General features: G+C 50.1%; 1 protein-coding gene across 3 annotated transcripts in view; it reads left to right on the top strand.

Annotated features, from left to right (window-relative positions):
- NR5A1 (nuclear receptor subfamily 5 group A member 1) overlaps positions 1 to 18,629 on the top strand; it is a 59,629-nt gene that overhangs the window by 37,550 nt on the left and 3,450 nt on the right. For all 3 annotated transcript variants that reach the window (XM_044992912.1, XM_044992914.1, XM_044992913.1), the window contains exons 5-6: positions 4,302 to 4,421; positions 7,588 to 7,735. In XM_044992912.1, coding sequence (XP_044848847.1) covers positions 4,302 to 4,421; positions 7,588 to 7,735 — 268 coding nt within the window. The remainder of the gene's footprint in view (positions 1 to 4,301; positions 4,422 to 7,587; positions 7,736 to 18,629) is intronic.

Raw genomic sequence — 18,629 nt, 5'->3', positions numbered from 1 at the left:
TGAGTGAGGAGCCCCTCTCTGTTCAGCAGCTGTGAGCAGATGCTCCTGGCCCTGCTGATCTGCCCAGAGACAGCCTCGATACTGCTTCCTCTCTCTCTATACTGTGTAAAATCTTGAACAGGAACAGGGCAAACCAGTCCCAAAGGAGGCAGAGGTGCCCCCATGCCGAAGACGGGGTGCCTCACGGCATTGGCGCTACCTGGCTTTTATTGTGGAAGCTGGCTGCTGTGGTTTGCAGTTTGCCGATGTTGTGGCAGCAGCTGGGAAGAATGCCTGGAGCCAGGAAAAGAGGCTCCTGAGAGGCAGAGGTCACTTCGGTTTGCAAGTCGTGGAGCCGGAAATACGGTTTGCCTGCCCTGAAGGTGAGGGTTGCATTTCCTCCCTGAGCTCCGGGCCCTCCCAGGCCTGCCTGCAGAGGCCTGGAGTCAGTGAGTTAAAATATGCTTCAGGAGCTACACTCCCCAAAACGGGCCATCTCCACCCCACATTCCTGGGTGAGGGAAGGATGGACACTGTATTCTTTCATTTAAAAAGTAGCCAAAGCTCCCTCCCGGGAGACACAAAGCCTTTGTGTAAAACAACAACATTGCATTCTCCTGCTCCCGGCGGCTTTGGGCGAGGGGCTGCGTCCAAGAGTCATTTTGTTAAAGATTTGTGCACGGGCTGTGTGAGATTCTTGCCTTATGGAGGCAAACCAGTGCTGATAAGAGCGTGAATGAAACAAGCTTACTTGTCTCAAAGCCGGGGGCGGGGTTGAGGTCGCACAGCTTGGTGCTTGCTTCGCACAGTGGCTGGCTCCTTCCCTCTCTTGTACCATGTGGGTCTCTGTTTCCTGGGTGCAATGCAACTTTCCGTGTCCTCAGTACCTTTGCACCTTGTAGCGCCTTTCGTCTGAGGAGCTCCCAGGACTGTATTCTGAGGGTTCACTGAGCACTGCCAATGTGCTTGGTGCTGTACAGGCTCAGAGGAGCAGGCAGTCCCTGCAGACACGGTACAGAAGAGACACATCTCTGCAGACTGCAGGTAGAATCCAGCCGCTGTGCATTCTTATTGAGGCGGTGTGTCTGGGAGGGCTTATCAATAGTGCTAGAAATGGTAGTTAAGTCTTGCAGCCCCCTTGTGAGGGAGAGAAGGAAGAGCGGTATTATTACATACTATGTATGGTACAGGTGGGGAAACTGAGGCACATAGCACATCAGTGACTTGTCACCTTTCATGTGGTTTGTGAAGTTACTTGACCAGCGTTGGGAATAAAGCACAGGAGCCTTGGCTGGAGTGGAGTGAACTGTTTGCAGTTAACATTTCACTTACCAGATTTAACTCTTTCCTGTTGGGTGACTGCTCACAAGCAGATCGCAACTTCCACAAATGTACCTGCATGTTGGAAAATACCCCCTGGCTGGTTCAGATGAACATGCTTTAGGCAATGGGTGGGCTGGATGGCTGCGAAAAGTTCAATAGTCACTGCTTGAAATTGGAACTCTTTTGACAAGCTACATAAGTCACATACGTTTCTGTTCCCTGATTGGGTGAGCAAAAGGCAGAGGTGAATTCTAGTGATTACGCATTCTAAATTCGCTCGGTGCGAGTATCTTGCTGTGTCCCCACAGTCACTGCCAGCACTCACTGTGCACAGAGGGTGAAATTCACCCCTATGCTGACAGCTGACACAGCCTTGGCCCCCCTGAGCATTCAAAGAGGTTCTTGTGGGATTTAGGGGGCACGCAGGCCCAGAAGAACGAACACAAAATGGAGGCACTAGATGGACCCAGGGTCTAATCCAGTCTGTTTGTATGTGCCTGTGTAGTGATAACAGACATGTCTATAGTGACATGCCACAGGGCATGCTGGGATAGATTGAGAGAGCCCCCGCTGAAAATGACACGCCAGGGGCTTTGCTGTCTGCAACAAACTCCAGAGCTTGGGGGGGATTTCTGCCTCTCCCCTGACACTGTCAGACTCCATGCAGAGACACAAAAGGGTTTTTTATTAATTGGCACCGATTGTGTTCCATGGAAACACTGTTCAGGAGAGGCAGGAGTACCATGAAGCCATGAGGACCAAGCTGGCTAAATGCTGCTTCTCTCCACATACACACTCAGAAAACAAGGTACAAATCTCGCATCTGACCTGTTTTAACCCACCAGAATGGGGTGACGCTGGTCAAATGTTCTGTTTGATAATTGCTTAACAGAAATTATTCCCAGCAAAAATTTGACCTGCTCTCACAGAGCACTTCAGCTTCTCAAGTGTCCAACTAATCCAACTGTGCATAATGTAGTGAGGGCACTGAACAGCGAGTCCTGTGGGCAGAAGGCCTCTCGCCATGCTCTGCTGCATGAGCTGGAGTTGGGTTAGATTCAAGCGTGCAGCTAGCTGATGTATTTCTTTAAAGTGAGGCCGTGCCAAACTAACTCCTTATGGTAAGATGTTAATTGTCACTGTGGTGCCTACGGATCGCTGTGTCTCTTTCAGTGACAAGACCACTCTTGTTTCCCCAACTCTGCTGTACTGAACACCTGCCCTTTACTCTTTGCTGTTTGCACTCTGGGGCAGCTTCTAATTCCTTGGTCCTTTGGGGAAGAAGTAATTCAGCTGCCTGAACCAGAATCACCCAACTTGAAATGGCCCGAAGCCCTGACCGCTGGACCAGCCTGCCTTTCTGTGCTGGTGACATGCTGTATGACTTCTGATAACTGGCTTTCGCGTATCCTTCATATTGCTTTGCATTCCCTTCTTCCAGCTGGTAAACATAAAATGCTTTCTGGTCCACCATAGATTCATAGATTCAAGGGCTGGAAGGGACCTCGAGAGGTCATCGAGTCCAGTCCCCTGCCCTCATGGCAGGACCAAATATTAGACATCCCGGATAGACATTTATCTAACCTACTCTTAAATATCTCCAGAGATGGAGATTCCACAACCTCCCTAGGTAGTTTATTCCAGTGTTTAACCACCCTGACAGTTAGGAACTTTTTCCTAATGTCCAACCTAAACCTCCCTTGCTGCAGTTTAAGCCCATTGCTTCTTGTTCTAGCCTTAGAGGCTATGGTGAACAAGCTTTCTCCCTCCTCCTTATGACACCCTTTTAGATACCTGAAAACTGCTCTCATGTCCCCTCTCAGTCTTCTCTTTCCAAACTAAACAAACCCAATTCTTGCAGCCTCCTTCATAGGTCATGTTCTCTAGACCTTTAATCATTCTTGTTGCTCTTCTCTGGACCCTCTCCAATTTCCCCACCTCTTTCTTGAAATGCGGTGCCCAGAACTGGACACAATACTCCAGCTGAGGCCTGACCAGCGTAGAGTAGAGCGGAAGAATGACTTCTCGTGTCTTGCTCACAACACACCTGTTAATGCATCCCAGAATCACGTTTGCTTTTTTTGCAACAGCATCACACTGTTGACACCAGTTTGTTTTCCAGCTTGGCACTCCAGAACAGCCCACAAACAAACATGCAGACCCATATCTCTCCAGCGCACTGGCTGTAGGATGTGGACCATGACCCAACTTAGCTGGAAAACTCAAAGTCATATATAAATATATGTGTGTAGTGGTGGGTGAGTCAGCATAGCTGGAGCCAAGGTGTGCATTTGTATCTATAGATGTACATACACCTTGGCTCCAGCTATGCTGTTTCACCCAATGCTACTGCACTGGAGGGTGGGGGCGGGGGAATTCTCTGTTAATAGCATTGTGCATTTTGTATACAGTCCAATCAATACGGTATTTAAGGGAAATTGACCGACTGCTCTGCTTTGCTGGGGATCACTGCACGTGAGGAAAGCCCTATTGGGAGCTGCCTCTGCTGCTGAACTGCCTTATTCTGCTCCAACGTGCGCTCCTTGTGCATCATTGCGGGAGCATGGTGAGATGTGGGAAGCTCACTGAGGCCCTCACCAAATCTGACATTGATTCATACATGGGCTTTTGCAGCTGACAATGTGAATTCAGCCTGTCACCGATTGCAGGAGCCAGGAGAGCGTTTGATCACACTATTGTCACAATGCATTAATAGGCCATGGACCGGCATTGACAGGAAGGGCTTGAGAAATGAGCCGAGGGTGGGGATATGTCAGAGAGCAGAGGGAACTCTGCTGCCGGCTTCTCCTCAGAGACGCTGGACGGGGGTTGGTGGGGGGTGGGGGAAGAGTTCATTCATTTCAAAAGCATCCAAGACCTCATCTGTTGACAACTTTGCATCCAAGTCCAACCTTCCTTCTGCACTGTGTGTTGCCAGATCCCTAACCTGTGAGGAGATCTGAGAGGTTTTAATGGCTGTGTTTGCAACTGTGTTTCAGGTAGGTGATCAGATGAAACTGCTGCAGAACTGCTGGAGTGAGCTGCTGGTGTTTGACCATATCTACAGGCAGGTGCAGCACGCGAAGGAGCACAGCATGCTGCTTGTGACGGGCCAGGAGGTAATGTCCTCTCCTTTGATGGGAAAAGCTTTGCAGTGTTTCAGCAGACTGTACCTTTCCACTGCAATTCCTGCATTGCTAAGTGGTGCAACAGCATGAAAGGGTTGGGACAGCATAGCTAATAGTGAGCCTGCATTATTGCTGCAGATGGATTGATGGACACAAAGAGTGAAACCTCAGAGGGGAGCAGGCCTCGTGCCTCTGGCGATGCTTTGGGATACTAACCAGAGCCGGGTGATATGGGGACCAGTTCCCTCCCGATTTGTAACTCTGCTACTGCCCCTGTTCACGTCAGGATTTGCAAATCTGCCATATTTTTGCAAAGGAAAATCTTCCCCCCCTCACCATTTATTCCCAAATGGGATTGATGAAAAGTCACTTTTCTTTGCCATTTTTGTTTTCACCCAATTGAGATCAGAAATTCCACTGCTTCCTCGCTGGGTCAGAACCAGTGTTTTGAATCCAAAAGGAAAGCACGTGAAAGGCACCATGTGCCTGCTGGTTAATCTGTTGCTATTAAATGTGTTTCATTGCCCTAGTTGTGAGTCTGGTAGCATCTCTCTAGGATCAGAGGCGGCAAGATGTAAAGAGAAACAGTAACAGAGCCCTGCATTGTTCTTAGGTGTGTTATGGTAGGACCTAGAGGCGCCACCCCAGATCTGGGCCCCACTGCACTGGGGACTGCACAAACACATAGACAGAGTCAGTCCCTGCCCCAGAGATGGCATTTTTATCCTGGTTTTACAGAGAGGCTGAGGGCCTTGCCCAGGGTCATGCAGGGTGGAGCTGGGAATTGACCCTGATCCCCCTTCCTACAAGGCCAGGCTTCCTGAACGGGTGTGGAAATAAAACCCAAAACTCTGTCCTTGCAGGAGGAGAGTCATTCGCTGTCTGCTTCCCCATGAGGATGCCGGTTTCCCAAACATCCCCCTTGCCCAGTCCACTGTCCTTCCCTCTCTCCATCTCCCTCTCCGGGCACCGCCATGTAAATTACAATTCCCCAGCACCAAAACCCTCCACTAGCACAGGAGAAGATTCCCCCAAGCCTGTGTCTGATGTGTCTAGTGGCAGAGCCCCCTCTGTGGCCGGCCTGGCTGCTGCAGAAAGAATGTCTCTGGGAGCTCAGCGGGCCTGAGCCAGTCTTCACTGACTGGCTGGGATCACTTTCTTTGCAGCTGGTTGCTTTTTAAACTTCCTGGCCTTGATCACGTGGACTGGGCTGTGAAGGCAAATCCCCGTCAGACACCAGGGGTCAATATTCACTACTCCAGTGGTTACTGCCACACCCAGGTGCCCTGAAAAGTACCCTGAGTTTAGAGGCAGCCAGGGGGCGTCACTTTTGGGTGAGCCTTGAGCCAATTCAGGGCCATTGACACCCCCTTTAAATGCCCCCCCCCGCAATCTAACTCCCCTGGCCCATCAGCCCATGCAGCCACCCCCTCCAAATTTTAGTGAGTGGCATTGTGAAATGGTGCACTGGGTCGCACTCAGGTTTGGCCTGGCCAAAAAGTAATCGGGCTGTGTCCCCCCTGGCTCTGCAGCCTGTGGGCCAACTGGTTTTGTATGGCAGCCACTGGAAACGCAGCGGTTTTGCAGGGCTGTAGTGTGAAGTCAGGCCAGCCTGGGCAGTTTGGGTTGCTTAGCTTTAGCTTAGCGGTGGGGCTTGTTTGAACTTCAGACTCCAGGATGGGAACCCATGGGAACCAAAATCCATCTCCATAGTTTCAGACAATCTCAGCATTCCCAGCTACGTGGAGCCCAAACTGGGAAGAAAAAATGGGTGACTTTTGTCTTACTTCTTTCCCTCTGGCGAAGGTCCTCCCGTCCCGCCTCCTGCGTGAACTAAGGCTGACCCAAGCAGATGCCTGGTGTTTTGTTTTTGCTGGGTTCCGGAATTGTTTTTGCACAAGGGGAGAAATAATGATCTGTAGATAGACCCAAGCCATCCCCAGAGCACAGGCGGCCGGCATGTACTGCCTTCCAGCCAGGGAAGAATTCTTGGGTTTGGAGCAAAATGTTTCTCATAAGAAAAATCAACAGTCATGTCTGTATTTACAGAAACTGGGTGTGAGAACAGACCAGCTCTGTTTGAATAGTAGATTTTGCAGGGAACATGGGAACAAAGTCTCCCCAGAATTGCAGCCTGATCTTCCAGCTATTCCCAGGACAGCATTGCTGTTGTGCAGTGAGGGCTTCCTCTTTAAATACAAATTAAAACAAATAATAGCACAGAAGATTGCTATTTTCTCTTGTTTGTCTCCAAGTTACCCCTGTTTATTCTCTAAAGAGAGATCCACCCTGGCCAGAGGACCTGTGCAGCACTGTTTGGGATGCCGTGGGGCTTAAGTAGTCTCTTGGGTTTATACTGGCTACCCAGGGATGAATTTCATCCTGACTCCATAGTTCTGCTGCCTCTGTCCTGTAATGTTTTAGCCACAGGCCAGAATTGGCTGCTGCTCCCTGGCCTCCTGGGAATCAGGGGCATCCATCGCTTGTGCCAGGGGAGCTGGAACAACGTGTGTAATGGGGGTGCTGAGGGCCATTGACCCAAACTGTAACCCCTGGATATGATGAAAACCGCTTCAAGCCAGGGGGTGTGGCTAGTTCCAGTACCTGTGGCCGGTGCATGCAGCCAAGCTGCCTGTAGCTATGGTTGGGCTAGCTGAAAACCCTGCCAAGGAGTTTGTTCCCTTCCCTCCACTGCCATTTCCTTGTGCGAATCCAGCCAGAGAGAGGGAATAATTCTAAATCCCATCCAGCCAGTCTTATGGCCGTGGGGGACTCCATGAGACACCTGTCCTGCCAGTGTCACTTAGGGTGCAGTATTCACCCTTAGGGTGCAGAGGGCTAGTACAAGGCCTAGGCACCACTGAAGTTCTGCCTTGTGCCTCGGCATTATGCTGCGGGGTGAATCTCACCGGAGGAGTCTTTTCAAGTCCACCTCCAGACCCACTGCAGTGCTGGCTATTTGCCGTCCCTAGGACAGGGAGTGGGGGGGGGTTAAAATGAGCAGCTCCTGCCGTCTCCAAAGGCAGGGCATAGCTAAGAGACACTGTGGGGTCTAGACCCCGCTCGGTGCCTCGCAGAGGGGTACGCACCGCTCCCCAGGCCCTTGCAGTGTGTGATGCTCCCGGCCGCTGAGCCCGCCTGCCTCCTTTGCTTTCAGGTGGAGATGGTGACAATCGCAGCTCAAGCAGGGTCCAGCCTGAATAACCTGGTCCTGAGGGCACAAGAACTGGTCCTACACTTGCATTCGCTCCAGGTGGATCGACAAGAGTTTGTGTGTTTGAAGTTCCTGATACTCTTCAGTCTCGGTAAGTGCCGCAGAAGGGGCTGAGTTCTGCGGGGGAGACGCTGGACTGCAAAGCGCTCTCCCGCACAAAGCCAGAAAAGGGACAGGCGGAGCGGCTGCTCTCTCGTGTCGCCCCGGTTGGTGGGAGCATGGAGAGTGGTTATTAGTGACTGTTGTTATTTACTCGTGGTACAGTTGCACCGAAAGACCCCAGCCACGACCGAGGCCGCATTGTGCCAAGCACGCTGTGACGAGATAGTAACAGACATCCCCTGCCCCAAAGAGCCAAGGAGGAGGGGGGGAAAGGGAGTATGGTTCTCCCCATTTCACAGGGGGAGCGAGGCACAGTGAGGCTGCGTGACTAGTATCATGTAGCTTGTATCCAGACAGAATGTGACTTGTTTTTAAGCTGACTGCACCTCTTCACGGTGTGTCCTGTGGAAGCCTTTCCTCCTCCGGGTAACCCCTCCAGAGATAAGGGGTTTACACCACAGCCCCATTGGTGCCTCCTTGTTAAAAATCCTCCCCGAACACCTCTCTGCTGTCTGGCGGACAGCGATCTCTCACTGTGGTGAGAAGGAGGCCAGGCTGCAAAGCACCAGGTGCAAAGTAACAGTTCTCTGCAGTGTGAAGGGGTGGCAGAGATTCAGGGGAGCTACAGAGAGATGTGCACAGGAGCAAAGCAGTCAGTGGGATATGGGATCCAATCTTCCCCTGGCAGAGGATCTCAGCTTGGTGAAACACATCCTCCAGGGTATGGCTGCACAGCACTGGGAGCACGTGTCTCAGTGCAGGTAGACAGACATGGGCTAGCTCCCCTTGTTAAAAATCATAGCACAGTGGCACGGGCACCGGCAGACTACAAGCCCACTGATCCCCTGGGTGCATACCTGGGTGGCCAGCCCAAGCCACTGCCCGTGCCACCTCGCCCACACGAGTGTTCGGCATGCTAGCTCGCGCAGTGCTAGCGTGCCTGTCACCCTGCACTGGGAAGTGCCCTCCCAGCTGCTGTGGAGATGACGTGGTGGGCTAGAGGGTCCCTACGCTGCTCACGCGTAGAGGAGTGCTCAGGCACCCTGCGCCAGGAGAAACACGCAGACAGGGCCCACTGCTCCTGTCAGAGCGGCATAGCTAGAGATTGGAGCCTGGTTTCTAGAGACAGGAACCCCCTCCACTCCTACTGACATGTGTCCTGGGATTCAGAGCTGCTTTGGGGTGAGCTGCTCTGAGCAATTCCCTGGCTCCTGCTCGCTTCTGTGTGTTCAGTGCAAGGTGCTGTTCAGAAACGTTTAAGTCCTGCTGACTGGCTGAGACCAGCTCTCCCCTGTGTCACCACCACAAGGGCTAAGACCTGCCAGGGTCTCTGCTGGGAGTTCCTGGAACAGCAGGTGCTAGAGCCTTTTGCACAGAGGCACTTGGCCTGCGTGGCCTGCCAGAGCCAGGGCTGTGCTGCCGGTATAAAGTGTCACTCAGGGTGTTACCCGACCACCACTGTGGCAGGGCACGAGGCACTCAGAGGTGGATAAGTGTGAGGCAGCCGGAGGTGATGGGGATTGGGCACTGAAGACATGGAATGAATACATGAAGCAGAGTTTGCCACAAGGGACGGGTGGTGCCATGCTGGAAGTCAAGAGAAGAGCCTTTATTTGAGGTGATCCTTAATGGCAGCCAGAGGTTTGCAGTGGATGGGCCTTCCCTGCAGTGCCGTATGCCATGAGAGCTTCTGCTCATGGCTCCAGCTCTCTCTGCGCAAAGAGCCATGGCTCTCCTGATGGCACGGGCCCCTGACGGGAGGCATAGGACCAAAGGTTCCCTAGGGCAGTGCTTCTCCCTGCTCAGTATTGCAGGCGGCTCTGCAGCTGGTGGTTTTCTGGGGCAGTAAAGACCAGAGGGAGCAGCACAGCTGATAGGTCTCGGAGTGTCCCCCTGCCCCGAAGGTTTGCTAGATGTCTAAGAACCTGCCGGGCACAGCCTGGCTGTGGGCACGTCCCCCCTGCGTTCTCTGAGTCGCCGAGCCCAATTCAAAGCCTCTCTGATGGGGTGGAAACTAAAGGGAAGCTTTCACCAGACCTGGTCAGAGCCGCACACCAAAATCGCTGTAACCTGCCATTATCTGTAAGTCTGTGGGAGGGGAGAGGTGATTACAGTGTAGAGTCTAAAGGCAGCGCCAGAGACAAACATGCTGAAAATAAACCTGCTGAGCTGGCAACAGCCAAAGCGCTAAAAGTGAATTAGGCAAAAACCTTTGTAAAATAGCTCATAATTTTATCAAGAACAAGGAGGAACACAAATCAAATGGTGACTCCTCACCTTTGCCCCCAGTCTCTCTCGGGGGATGCAGCACCTCTGCCTGAGGCCCCGGGGCTGCTTGCAGCATCGCGAGTTCCCAGAGGCTCATCCCACTTTGGTTTTTCCCAGGGGCTAGTGCTGTAGCAGGGCATCACTCCCCGGGGGAGGAGTGGCCACGCACAGCCTGGGCTGAACAGCAGCTGGTTAGATAGCAGCAGCAGCAAGAAATTCCACAGGCTCGGGGGCTGTAATGTGAGCGTATTAGGGATCCGGGACAGTCTCTGGCCAGTGCTCTGCCCCTCTCAGCACCTGGCATCCCTCCTCATTATGTTGGGTATTTATTTGTGTTGCGGTAGTGTCTAGACACCACAGCCAGGGCTCAGGGCTCTATCATGCAAGGAACTGTATACAGGCATGTACTACAAAGATGGCCCTTGCAGTATAAAAGGACAGGCAGCAGGTGGATGCAGCATAGAGTGAAAGCAAGCACCCGGTTACAATCCGCTGGGTATGCGCTGTGTGACAAGCAGCAGTCCCCATGCACCAGCTGCTGAACTATTGCAGGCAGCGCAGCAGAGGTGAACTCTAAGGGAGAAAATTGAGTGAGGACAATGAGAGGCGGCTTTGCAGACTGAAGTTATTCACAGCTCTCCCTCCCGGTCGGGGACCTCATCCTGCAAACACTTAGGCACGAGAGTAACTTTACTCATGGACGCGATCCCATAGATTTCCGTAGGGCTATTCACAGGAGTAAAGAATATTCACAAGCAGAAATGTTTGCAAGATTGGGTCCATGTACAGCAAAGCTGCTGAGTGAATTACACTGGGCCATGCCACAGCTACAGTTAGTTATTTTTAATGTGGCATCTGGTACAAATACATTGCATGAGGTGAGCCCTCCAGAGAGCACTGGGGTGAAAAGGGGGTGCATTAGACAATCTGATTTCAATAGTGCCTGTCGAGGCTCAGAGCCCCATCATGGGAGGTGCTGTACAGACACGTAACAGAAAGCTTAGCAGTCTAGATGACCAGATAATATACTGACATCCCTCCACCTCCCTGGGCTTGCAGCTCAACAGAGAATTTTTTAAAGCAAGAATATTTTTATTTTCATGAGCTCATTTCCCAGAACGTCCTTTTCTCCCCCTGAGCCCCAGAAAACAGTGGTCCTGGCGAGAGGCAAGTGGTGGGTGAGATCCCACCTTGGTCAGCATGCAGGGGCCAGTGCAGGCTAGTTCCCAATCCAGCATAAAATGGGGCCTGTTTTGGGCAGTGAAAAACCGGCTGATAGGGCCTTTACAAAACAGCCGTGTTGACAGAGCCTCGCGCAGGGACTGGCCCTATCTAGCTGCATTTGCGTCAGAGGAATGCAGGGCAGGGAAGCGCAGATTTCTCATGATAGAGCCACCGTCTCGGAGTCTGTGGTCAGAGTAACTCAGGCTGATTCACATATTTCCGTCTCACCTAGACACAATATCCGCAGCAGGCACTGGCGGGGAGAGCTGGCCCTCCTGCCTGGCTCGGCACGTTTCTGGGGGCCTTGCCACAGCCTTTGCCAGCCCCTTTGGCTTGTACATTGGCCTCCCCTCCCCTCTCGAAAGCCCCACCCCTTGCCGCAGTTACCATAGCAACACGCAGCTACAGGAACGGATCCTGCTGCAGGTGCAGGCGTCTAATGCTCGCCTGGCTATCGTCCCGTCAGGCCGAGCACCCGTCAGGCCGAGCACCTCGCCTGGCTATCGTCCCGTCAGGCCGAGCACCCGTCAGGCCGAGCACCTCGCCTGGCTATCGTCCCGTCAGGCCGAGCACCTCGCCTGGCTATCGTCCCGTCAGGCCGAGCACCCGTCAGGCCGAGCACCTCGCCTGGCTATCGTCCCGTCAGGCTGAGCACCTCGCCTGGCTATCGTCCCGTCAGGCCGAGCACCTCGCCTGGCTATCGTCCCGTCAGGCTGAGCACCTCGCCTGGCTATCGTCCCGTCGCCGCCAGGCCGAGCGCCCGCCTGAGCTGCCTCGTCCCCCTGGCAGGGGCCAGCGGCGTTTCTCTCTCATGCGCCTTTTGGAAGTGGAGTTGGGGGTGGGTGGGCGGCTCTGGGGACTGACAGCCTCTGTTTAGCCACCAAACAGGTACAGCCTGGGCATCTGCTGGGCAAGCATCCTCCCAGTGCGCCTGGAGGCCCTGCCTGGGTGAAGTGCCATGGGCACTGCCAAGCTTCTGCGTAGCTCTGTCAGAGCCAGTGTCATCCCTGTGGGTTTGAGTTAGCTCATCAGCACCTTTCCCTCCTCCCCAGCCTTCCCCCCACTCCATCCATTCCTCAGCTCCGAGTAACCTTCCACTCTCCCCCGGCCTGCGGGAAGGCCGATACGGATCCTTACCCCCGGGTTATGGACGGGGGAAGTGACTTGCTCAGACTCACAGCTGGCTGCAGAGCTCGCAGAGCTCACCTCAGCCCAGTACCTCACGTTCCCTCTCGCCTTAGAAACACGGGTCTCGTTGTTGTTCATTGTACAGCCCCCAAAGGTGTGCCAGGGCCGGGGGGGTGGGGGTGAGGGGGAGGCGGTCAGTCTGAGGCACCTTCAAAGGATCCTGTTTTTCAGAGGGCAAGTGCTCAGCACTTCCTGAGAATCAGGCCCATTTAAGGTGCCTCAGATTGTCAGCCCAAGATTGCTCACTTTGGCAAACTGAGCCAATCTCTCCTGCCACTTCCCTGTGAGGCGTCACGGTGGGAGGGGAGAATAACAAGCTATGTGGTGTAGTAAAGTTGTGTGCCTTATATTACAAAGGCAATGGGCTCAAATGCTGTGAGGTTATTGCTCTTAGAAATGGGTCTCACCTTTGATTCCCTCACTGTCAAATGGATCACTAACTTCTCGGCACTTTGTGAGCTTTAATGAGCACAAATATTCTCCATTGAATGAAAATATTTACCGGTACATGCTTGTTGTTCCGGGAACAAATCAAGAGGTAGATACAGTCCAAGGGGTATATTCTGTGCACATTTAATGCATAGAACCAGCATTGCCAACGCTCCTGTTTTTATCACAAGTCTCACAATAGCTGGGATTTTCTTAAAACTCCAGCTCAGGGAGTCAAGTGATTGATTATGTGAGCATCAGAGTTGTGAGCCCTCAGAGTTGTGGAGAGGAGCTTGAAATCATGACCTGTGTGCACCTTAAAAGCTCTAAAGCCAGAAAGTAAATAAGAAGAACCCCACATTTATTATTTTTTTACATAATCATGATTTTGAAGCTAATCTCCTGACTTTGGGGTGGTCCAGTCATGATTTTTGCACACTTAGGATTGGCAATATTGGAACGTCTCATGGCAGAAGATGTGCATTGTACACCTTTAATTATCATGACACCGTTGCATGCTGCGTTGGTCTATTGTGGAGTTAGGCTCCCACCGCCAATGCTGTTTCCTAACTGTCTCTCAGGCCCTTTTGGAAATCACAGCCAGAGCCATGTTTTGCTGATGACCAAGAGTACGTGGTTATGCTCCTGGCACATTCAGGGCTTAATACCATAAGAATTTCTCCAGCTGTGAATTTAACACTAGCAAATTCCCATGTCTGCAAAATATCCAGTGTGCAGCTTTATGGCACACAATGACTGAGGTCTGATCCAGTTAGGGACTCTACCTGTGCTTATTTAAAAGATCTATTCACTTTTCCCATCAGCTAATTCTGCTCTGAGAGAGAAGTGTTAGAGTATGATCCACAGTATTTCACAAAACCCCGTTTCATCTGCATTCAGAGACCATAGGCTTAATTTTGCCTGTGCAATGCCACAGGTGGGGAGTTGGCATGGATGTAGCTGATGGCAAAATTTGCTCTAATAGCTTTGGCAGAAGAAAAGCAACTTTAGAGATCAGTGAGCAGAGTAAACGGTTACATTAGAATGATATAAGTAGGGCTAATTTGTACCACTCCTAAATTCTGGCCTGGTACATGGGGGTTTATGAACCCTAATAGCAATTAGGTATTAGATAGGATTATTTTTTAACAGATGTGCTCTAGGATATATCTCGATTAACTGGGCTGCTCAGCAGGCCACCCCTATTCAAACCTGGCTGATTTATACTGATTTCTGTATCTCCCATCTTTGTGTGACTGGGCTCTGCTTGGAAATGCTGGTGATCAGACACATATTCAGTCCCTGATCCTGCAGTGGGCTCCAGGAATGAGGTGGTTTCCCTGCCTTCAGGGTGGCTGTGTGTGATCGAGGCTTAGCCCAAAGTTGATGAGAAGGAGCCGCTCCCGGCACCCGAAAGCACGTCTATAATCTTCTATGTCAGTTGTTTCCTTTTGAAAAAGCTGTTTTAAAGTACAAGAAAATTAAATATGATAATCTGCTGTTTAAACAGTGATAAGGCTGTGACACAAACAGAGCCCAGATTGGACAATAAACGGGCTGGTGGCTTGAGATGGCAGAGCCGATCTAAGGAGGGATGGGAGTTTGGGGGAGACCCTAGCCCCTTTCCCCTCCCTCAGTGGGAGCAGATGTAGTGGTGGAGTATCCCGGGGTCCTGCTCTCCACACTGGCTGTGGCCATAATAGGAATCCTATAGTAGCATCCTCAGTCATTGTAGGAGGGCAACAGTCCCTTGCAGGGCTGGAGGCCATTACTAGAGAAGGCTGCAGTGTTTTATTAGGGTGAGGTGCTTTGCCAGCCCAAGCCAGTGTCAACAAACCAATCCATGTCAGGATCCTCAGAGGAAACATTCCCAGACTGGTGCCACTGCTCCTCGTTTGGGACATGGGAGGCACTGGAACAGCAGCCTCAGCTTGGCTGATTCCTTTCCTGCATGGGCATTTCTGTTGAGCTCCCATTGCCTTTCCTGTGGCTGAAACGTCAGTGGTGGCTCTGAAGGTGATAAGCCCCAGCTTCAAGGTGGCTGCGGTTTAAAATCCTGTCTCCAATGCATGCTTAGAGCAAACAGTAATGATGCCTTCCCAGAAGTGATGGGAACATACCTGTATTGCTGTGCATTGTGCTAAGTATATTACATTCTTCTTCTTCTTTCTTTCTCTGTGGCTTTCTAGGAAGGATGTGCAACAACATGCTGTCTTTTCCTATGTCTCATTTTGCCCCAAATCCAACTTTTTCTTTCCATAATGCAAAGTTCACTTGGAACAATAAGAACATAAAAATGGCCAGACTGGGTCAGACCAATGGTCCATCCAGCCCAGTAGCCTGTCTCTGACAGTGGCCAGTTCCAGGTGCCCCAGAGGGAATGAACAAAACAGGGCAATTATTAAGTGACCCATCTCTTGTTGTCCAGTCTTAGCTTCTGGCAGTCAGAGGTCTAGGAACACCAGAGCCTGGGGATGGGTTCCTGACCATCCTGGCTAATAGCCATAGATGGATCTATCCTCCAGGAACTTATCTAATTTTTTTTTGAACCTATAGTTTTGCCCTTCACAACATCCCTGGCAACAAGTTCCACAGGTTCACTGTACATTGTGTGAAGAAGTGTTTCCTTTTGTCTTTTTTTAAACCTGCTGCCTATTCATGTCATTGGGTGACCCCTAGTTCTTGTGTTATGGGAAGGGGTAAACAACACTTCCCTATTCACTTTCTCCACACCAGTCATGAGTTTATAGCCTTCTATCATATCCCCCTTAGTCATCTCTTTTCTGAAGTGAACAGTCCCACTCCTTTTAATCTCTTCTCATTCGGACGCTGTTCCATACCCTTAATAATTGTTGTTGTCCTTCTCTGCACCTTTTCCAATTCTAATATATCTCTTTTGAGATGGGGTGGTCAGAACTGCCCGCAGTATTCAAGGTGTGGGCGTACTGTGGATTTATACAGTGGCATTATGATATTTTCTTGTTTATTATCTGTCCCTTTCCTACTGATTCCCAGCATTCTGTTCGCTTTTTTGACTGCTGCTGCACATTGAGCCGATGTTTTCAGAGAACTGTGCACGATGACTCCAAGATCTCTTTCTTGAGTGGTAACAGCTAATTTAGACCCCATCATTTTGTGTGTATAATTTGCCCTTCGCAGGCTCAGCTGTAGCGAACAGGATTGCATATTACGTGTAGGATGTAATTGCCTTTAACAAGAGAATTTCCACATTTACCACTCTGCCACAGCACAATCAAAGCCAACGCCACAGACACAAGAGGCTGCCATTTGAGTTCTAAATAGATTTCTCTCCTGAGCAGGTAAAGAGGTTTAATTAAAATTAGGGCTTCTCAAAATAGCAATATTTATGAGGACAGCACAGGTTAGCTTTGTTCTACAGAAGGGCTTAATAGAGCCTTAATGGATTGACCTATCATTCGATTTCATGACTTATATTCATGAAGCAGCTCCTCTTGGGGAGGGGAGGAAGAGAGGCTTTTATAGCCCACATTCCCTTAAGCGTTTGCAATTTATCAGCAGCTTCTCCCAAACAAAAGGAGCCGTGAATAGGAAGAACACTTGAGGGCATAGAAATAATCCCAGGCATAGCTGTATGTGTGATGGGCTGCTTTGTCACAGGACAGAGTCTTTGCAACTGCTGCAGTGTCTCTAAATGAAGTGAGTCAATGTTATTTGGACAACATTCTTTATTCATTGCAGGAATGAAAAGATTATTCAAATATTCAATTAACCAGTGAATAGGGTCTTTCTGAGAACCAGGTGAGTTCATCAAGTAGAACTAGCTATTGTTGAGCCAACTCAGGGTATAGATTTGACATTTATCAATATAACTTCTTTTTTTTTAAATGACACTCACAATAACCTTATGCAGATAAAGAGATTTCATAACAACATGCTCTAATATAACAGAGACAGGCGCGTTAAGAACAAATGTGCCACAGGAGGGAAAAGGAAATTCTGATCTGATAAAGTGTGTGTTATACAGAATCTCAGATACTTTGTGACTATATGACACAGTACAAAGCAACAGTGAGATGGGAAGGGCCCATTAGATCATTGCCTTGTCCAGCCCTCTGCCAGTTCAGGATTGTTCCCTATGGCATATTCTTATGGGCTTTATTCATCTGACTTGAGCAGTGGGGCTTCCGCCACTTCCCTTGTAAGACTGCTCCACAGCTGGATAGGCCTACATGATAGATATTTACCGAAAAAGCTTGCAACTCCTTTCAGTTTAGGCCCCAGTTCAACAAAGCACTTAAACACCTGCTTACCTTGAAGCCTAATGGCACTTAAGCACATGCTTGGCGGCATTGATGAACTGGGGCCAAATTTCAGTTATATGCTGATTCCGATTTCCCTTTCCAGCCCATGTAGAGGTATTTATTAAAATTAAAAGATTCTGGAAGGGCAGTGGGCACTGTAGCCATTGCGAGGCAGAGCCGATTGTGTCACTGTGCTTTGCTAGGGCCCTTCAGCCAGTTTTCATTCCATGCAACTGCTCACATCAAAACCAGCTGAAAACATCTGTGCAGTAATAATGTGTGAGACTCTGTATCGAGTGCTTGCTACAGTCCAGCTACATTGTATCTGCTGCATTCCTTTCCATCATGGAGGGGCCAGTCCTGTAGACCCTCACTCAAATAGACATTTACACAAGTAGTACCATTGGTTTGCTAAGCCTGATTCTCCATCAGTTCCAGCGATGGTATCCAATTTTTGAGTTCATTCGCCAAAAGCCTTGGGGTGCTTATCCTACTGGCCTGCTGATCTGTATATATTTAACTTTTCCAAGTACTCTATGACCTGCCTCTTATCAACCCGTCTCCATTGTCTATTCCAGACTTTGTTTTATTTTGCTTGTTGGAGACAGATTCCAGGAAGAAGTTCAGTAGCTCATCCATCTCAGAACCACATACTTGTTGATTGTGTTTCTCTCCCCACATACCAAGAGACTTCCTTTGCCATCACTGCTTCTCATCTGAATAATATATTTTTAAAAGTCTTTAATCCATTTGGGTAGAACATTAACTCATTCTACTTTTCTGCGGCTCTAAAGCCAAATTCAGTCTTGGTGTAAAAAACGTCTGCAGTTAACAGAATTTTCATAGAATATCAGGGTTGGAAGGGACCTCAGGAGATCATCTAGTCCAACCCCCTGCTGGAATTTGTACCCTAATCTTTTCCCAGTAAATCACTGTGTATTCTTGCTCAGTCCTTTCCCTGGGCAATTTCCATTACAGATTCCTTTGTATTACAGACGTTTGAGGCAGTCTCTCATGAAGGCATTTCCAGGGAACTGCTGAGTCTTATTAGACTAAGATCTAATAGTGTCTATAATGGGTAGAAGGAAACCTCTGGGCCTGAACAATCCAAACTGCCATGCTTCAAATCTGTACCCAATTCTGACTCTTCACAATATTCAGCTTCGAGAAGTTTGAGCTGCTGTCTCTCATCTGAACTTGAACCTAAAGGGGCTGGTTGCGGAGCCCCCTCTCATGCACACAGACGTAAAAGATTTGCTATCAGACATCATGGTAATTGTTGCTGCAGCTCCACCAAGTACAGGCAATCCTGTTAACTCCATTAGCCCAAATGTTTTCAGTGAGGATGTCTATAGCAGGCTCTCATGTAAGTGGCCTCTGAGGTATGATCATTGTGTACTTCTGTAATGGCCTAATAACATGGAGTATGTATAGTGCCATTTTACCAAAGCCTTTGTTAAATCCACACATCACCCAGATTTCAACGTGTTA

Source organism: Mauremys mutica, chromosome 18 (genome assembly GCF_020497125.1).
Source record: "Mauremys mutica isolate MM-2020 ecotype Southern chromosome 18, ASM2049712v1, whole genome shotgun sequence".
NCBI lineage: Eukaryota > Metazoa > Chordata > Testudines > Geoemydidae > Mauremys > Mauremys mutica.
Note: the sequence above shows the minus strand (reverse complement) of the source record. Positions and strands in the feature narration are given on the sequence as shown.